The sequence below is a fragment of the Penaeus chinensis genome, chromosome 24 (genome assembly GCF_019202785.1).
Source record: "Penaeus chinensis breed Huanghai No. 1 chromosome 24, ASM1920278v2, whole genome shotgun sequence".
Classification (NCBI taxonomy): domain Eukaryota; kingdom Metazoa; phylum Arthropoda; class Malacostraca; order Decapoda; family Penaeidae; genus Penaeus; species Penaeus chinensis.
In genome coordinates this window covers 32,669,902-32,675,996 of record NC_061842.1, presented here as the reverse complement: position 1 = coordinate 32,675,996, position 6,095 = coordinate 32,669,902, and the positions used below count along the sequence as shown (strand labels likewise).

General features: G+C 41.6%; 1 protein-coding gene across 1 annotated transcript in view; it reads right to left on the bottom strand.

Moving 5' to 3' along the window:
* Window positions 1–611: 611 nt before the first annotated feature.
* LOC125038345 (mucin-17-like) overlaps window positions 612–6,095 on the bottom strand; it is a 20,478-nt gene continuing 14,994 nt past the window's right edge. Inside the window, exons 6-8 of the mRNA XM_047631819.1 lie at window positions 5,084–6,095; window positions 3,301–3,985; window positions 612–2,241 (exon numbers count right to left, since the gene is read on the bottom strand). The exon at window positions 5,084–6,095 is cut by the window's right edge and continues 182 nt beyond it. Of these exons, the coding sequence (XP_047487775.1) occupies window positions 1,214–2,241; window positions 3,301–3,985; window positions 5,084–6,095 (2,725 nt within the window). The 3' untranslated portion in view covers window positions 612–1,213. The remainder of the gene's footprint in view (window positions 2,242–3,300; window positions 3,986–5,083) is intronic.

Genomic DNA, 6,095 nt, shown 5'->3' with positions numbered 1-6,095 from the left:
GTGCTGGGCACATAAAAGAAAAAAGAAAGAAAAGCATATAAAAAAGAAAGAAAGAAAAAAATATTACTCACTGGGTACTACGTGACTTAGAAAATATTATGGCCTCACATAAAGAATAATAATATCAGGTAATATGAGCATAAGCATCTGGACCCTGTTTTAATCAAACATGAAAGGGCATTAGTAAGTCACCTGGATTTGCACTAAATCTCTATATTCTTTGGATGCTTGTATTGTAATATGAATCTCACTATAGTTATGGCAGGGAGTGTCATTTTTTCATGATCTTTTAATTTGATTCATTAGACTCTGGTGCATTTTTAAAGCTGCCAAAGAATCTGATTGCCTTCATACAAATATTGAATATGGAAAGTACGTCTTGAGTCACTTTCTCTAAGAAATATTGACCCAACCTCTTTGTAACTCAGCTTCACAACTCCAATTACACATGCAAACAATTTCTAAATTAACTCTTTATACCCAGATGTAGATTATAAGATGAAAAAGCTGTCTCACAGAATTTGATGCAAAATTCACTTTTTGTCAATGTGAAAAAAAAAGTTACTGAACATTGTTCAAGGTATCACTTTTATATTTCCAAAACAAAAAAAGTGATTCATTATAAATTTAATGACACTAATGCAACAGATTTTCCTGTCCTTGACAGAATTATCTCCCACGAGCTAAACAATAAATATCACTGGCCGTATCCATCATCTTCTGTCACTTCTTTGGCCTCCTGAATACTCACTGACTACATACTCATCAATGATCACAAATAGTGTTAACATACACAATACTTAACATATTCCTTTTAATCTTCAATAAATAAAAATTCATTTCAGAACTATAAACTCCTCACTGTTGAAAAATAATTCAGCTGCATACTTATATCAACCATCATTCCTAATTATAACCCTATCAGATGAAATAATATGAGTTTTGATAGGAAAATTGTTGGCACTAGATTGACCAATAACATGACCACTCTTACATCTGCATTCGTCATGGACTAGTCTATGTAAGTAAAACAACATTTACTTTAAAACCACAGTCAGCTTGATGCTCAAAACTGCAAATGATGATGACTATCAACACACAATTTTCAGCCCTTGACCTAAGGTAGCTTTGTCAGTTGTGCTGAGAGTTCTGCTCCACAGTGCTGGCATAATGGGTGGCTGTGTTTTTATTATTGCACCATGATATTTTGTACTCAGACCGGACGGTCTTTGGTACGTTTGCACATTTCCTCTATGTTTGCCTCCTTGCACTCAGCACCGCGGTGACCCACCTGCCCACAGTTGTAGCAAGTCTTCTTTGCACCGGCGGACGGATTGGGTGTGTGGGGCAGGACATAGTGGTGAGGGTACGGCAGCCCTGCAGCAAGGCCTGGGCCCGGAGTAGATGGGGGGCCCATCACATTTGGGGTTCCACAAGCAGTGCCCGGACCACCACCACCGCCACCACCACCACCTTGAGAGTTACCTCCTAACACCGGATACTGACCTCCATATACACCAAATTCTGCATTCATTCCATTGCCCATTGGGGGAAAGGCTATGTTAGGAGGTAATGAAGGGGATACAAAGCCATTTGACAGAGCAGAGCCATGGGCTGACATAAATCCTGGAAGGTGCGGAAACATGTGTGTACCCATGAGCACTGGGTAACTTGGGGCATTGTACTGTACATTACTATGTCTTGCTCCAGAACACAAGTTACCAGGAGGTACTTGGGCCGTGGTGGCTGAGGCAATACTTGGGACAGGGGTGAGAGCTACAGGAGGCAAAGAACCATCTGGGTGGGAGGGTACTGTGTGAGGAGAGCCACCATTACGCCCATGACTCCCTCCAGCTGATGTGGTCGGGGCAACATTAGTGTCAGTAGATCGTATACAGCACTGTGGATCTTGCTGAACCATTGGTAAGGAAACTGGTGCGGGGGGCGTAGTCTCACGGCTGGACTTGTCCCCATTCAGCGGAAGAGGATTTCTAGGAGCCACCACGTGTGTCTGGGCTGACAAGGGCAAACCCTGATACCTTATACCTGTCTGGTGAAAACCCATGTAGCTTAGTTGCTGGTACTGCACATAACGGGGTTGTGCCAGGCCAGTGTGGGGAGGCATCAGGACAGGATTAGGGGGATGGTGCAATGGGGGTGGAGTTCCTTCTTCACTGGCACCTGACCCTATTAATCCTGCAGTTTCCCCTGCTTCCCCAGGTTCAGTTCCATCATTTTTACCTGTAAAAAACATTGGAAATAATATAGAAACTGACTTGATAATGAAATGGCATTACATTTGTGAATAATTTGTAAACAAATCATCCTAAGGAAAACTTTTACCTGAAGTAAAACGGTCATAAAAATGAATATATTAAGGAGTAAAAGAGCTCAAGTATCTTCTGAAGACATTTCATTACTACAAGTATTCATAGCTAGAAGAGCGTAGTAACAACAAACATACAAGAAAAAGAAACACATATGCTGATACTGCCAGTATCACACCAGCCTTGTCATCAAGTGAATGGCAAAATATTGTATTAGTTATTGCCCTGATAATTTTTCCATCAATAAAGGTGTAGTTCTATTCCCTGTTATCTCTACTGGTTAATCTGAAAGAACTGACTCTATAAAGCTAGAACTCCATCAACTCCATGCACCACAATAAGAAGATACTTTTGCTTTGTCCGTTTTTCTGAACTTATTCTGAACAAAACAAAATATGGTACAGCTCCCATTACCCAGGATCATTTAGCTTGGAGAAAATGCATTTGCTTTAAAATGTTTTCATATGAAGAAGAAGAGCATAAAAAATAAAAATAAAATAAGTCTCTCTAAGATCTGAAGCTTTTGACAAAGTTGGGGGAACAAACATTTTCCTGTCAAATATCTATATTCTTTACTATAAAGCTTGTGATTCACATCCTAAAGTTAATGTCTTAGTTACAAAGAATCCCAGTTTTACAAAATAACTACACCATATGTAAATAAATTATATCAAATACTCCACCCATTCTTCTATCACAGAAAATTCTAAACGAAACAATGAGTCATCTATTAAATATTTCCATAGCAAATTATCTATCTCAGAGCCAATCTCCTTTTGATGAACATGCTTACTTCTACAAATTTTTATTTTATCAACAGTACTGTACACAATGCAGAAAACCCCATCTGAAATATACAGCTCCTCGTCAAAGATGTACAGGATTACCAAATACTTACTTCATACTTCTTCGCACTCTCACAAATCACCAATTCAATGATAACCGTAGGACAGGAGAAATGTGCAAAACTTACCCCGTTTATCTGTCTCACGTGTATGATCTGGACTAGGTGTCTGTGGCGGGGATGAATACTGCGAGGATGAAGGAGAAGAGTCCGACGACCTCGTGCCACCTTTCATTGGACCGTGGCCCCTCTGCCCGACCTTGTTGAATCCTCGTACACTGCCACTGCTAATGCTACTGCTGCTACTGCTGCTGCTGCTACTTCCACCTCTACTGCCACCCCCAGTGCCTACATGTCCTCCTGGTTGATGTGTGGGCTTCATGTGGGCTACATGACCCATTGGCTGCATATGTGATATATAAACAGGTCTATGGGGATGCTGGGCAGCATAAGACCCCGGAGGAACGTAGGTATGTGAGCCTGCAGGGCCCCCTAGTAGTGGGTACAAGTAGGTGGTTGGATATGAACTTCCTGGAGGTACCATAGGCATCAGCCCTCCATTAGTAGGTGGGGGAACACCCATGTTCCCAGAAGATGTATAAACAGGCATGTTCATATTATTGGCTACAGTATAAGCTACAGTTGCTGCAGAAGTATAGGCAGGATGCGGCATATTCCCAGACGAGGTGTGCATGCCTACCGGGTTGCTATAACCAGTTATACTCCCAGGTAGGGATGGTGTGGGTCCTGTAATACTACAACTGGCAGCTGCACCACTCTTTACACCTGGTCCATTGTTGCTAGTGTAGAAGACCTGCAAAGAAAAGACATATATACTTTACAGTTTAGGTATTGTAGTAATCAGTCTTAAACTACATCCATAAACATACCTTAAGACTGATGAAATAATGGAAATTCAATGTATCTCTACCCACCCACAACCCCAACCCATACATGCACCTGAAACAAATAACCAAACAAATAAAAGACAGTACGTTAGGGAAATTAACCCAATCAGCACGGATGGCAAGAATACATGCCATGCCCACTGTAATATAAGTTTATTTATTCTATTTATAGATAGATTGCTCTACAAGTGTTTCGTCACCAAGGAGTCATTAATTTGTCCTACCTATCTCCTGATTAACCTTTTCCTTGATTTTTGGAAAGCTTCATTTGCATTTGTCTTTAATGTTATCAAAACTTTAACAACAATCTAAAAATCATAATATCAGTAAGAATAATAACAATATTGATATTGATAGTAATAGAAAGAAAAACACATTTTCCTGCAATTTCAAGGAATAGGAAAATCAGAAGTAGTCAATAGACTCCTTGGTGGCTGAGCACATGTGAAGCCATCTGTATGTAACAAAATTCACAAGAAGCTAAAGGGGACAGTACATAAATCCATAATGATTGGGTTAATGTCTTTCGTTTGAGGAAAAAATATCTAAAACACAAATGACCGAGTAAATGACATACATGTAACTGATGAAAAGAAAGTACAGGGAAAGAAGAAAGAGGAAGATTTGGGCAAGAAGGCAGAAAGGGAGGGAGCAGACAGGAGAACGGATGGAAAAAATGGGAAGAGGAGGAGGAAAAGGACAAGATAGGTAAGGAGGTGGAAGAGAAAGGTGTCGATGAGGAGGAGGTTGAAGAACTAAGCAAGAGAGGTAAGTGCATGAGGACTGGAAATGATAAATAAAGAGGAAAAGAACAAAGGTAGATAGATGGAAGAATATTTAAAACTAAAGGCGAAAGCCTTGAATGCAGTGATGTAAAAAAGAGGCAGGACCTTAGTAAAACCATTATATGAAGAGTATACTAAGAGTATAACAATGTCCTCATTATACAAATATTAGTAGAACAAAACTAAAACGTCTGGCATTCAAGCATTTACATTTCTGACCTGCTGGGATCCATTACTGATATTGAGCCCATTGCTTGTGCTTGGAGTAGCTGGTTCTCGTGAAGGTGTGCGGGGAGGAACACACAGTGGAGGTGGGGGTGTTCTAAGCTGGCCATGCTGAGGCTGAGTAGCAATGTGGTGTTGACTGGAGCCACCTGATAGCGGTGGAGTCTTCAGCTGGATGCACGGAGGTGGAGTTGTCATGTAGTGAGGAACACAGTTAGTGGCTGAGACAGAAGTAGGCACAGCAGATGTGGGATGAGAGGTAGTGGAAGGTATGCCAGAGCTACAGTTTGAATGAGAACTCTGTACGTTCATAGCTGCAGTGATTACAGGTGTAGTAGAACTTCCACTACATGAGGAGAATGGTGGTGGTTGTGAAACACTGGGTAATTTCTGACTTGGTGGAATTGTAACTGTATGGCATTGAGTGACTTGTGTTGCTGCAGTTGGAGAGGCAGATGTGCTTGCTGTTGCAGCAATGCTAGCAAGAGAAACAGCTGGGGATATAAGGCTGGCGCATGTGATAGTTACCACAGTGACAGCACCAGAGGTGGTGGTGCTCAGGGCAGATGATGGCACTTCAGATTCCAGGGAAGAAGAGGAGGAAGAGGAAGAAGAGGAGGGGGAGGAAGAGGAGGAGGACGAAGAGGAGGAGGAGGAGGAGGAAGAGAAGGAGGAGGATGAGGAAGGGGAAGAGGTGGTAGTGGTCGTGGTGGTGGTAGGAGTAGGGGTCAGAGTGGTGTTGGGGGAAGAGCCATTCTGTCGTTCAGAAATTCCATTTACAGGATGGTCCATATTTGTGTTTTGAAAAGTCTTTCCATGACTTTGTGTTTGGCTCTGCAGTGCTGAGTGTGTGGCATTTGATGTGTGTGTCGTGTGCACATTGTGTGTACTGTTGGAGGTGATGGTGGTGATAGGAGGATTGTGCACTGAACTGGGTTGACTTTGTAAACTGCTCTGGTTAACATTAGGCATAATCATTTGATTTTGTGTGGCATTATCTGACTGA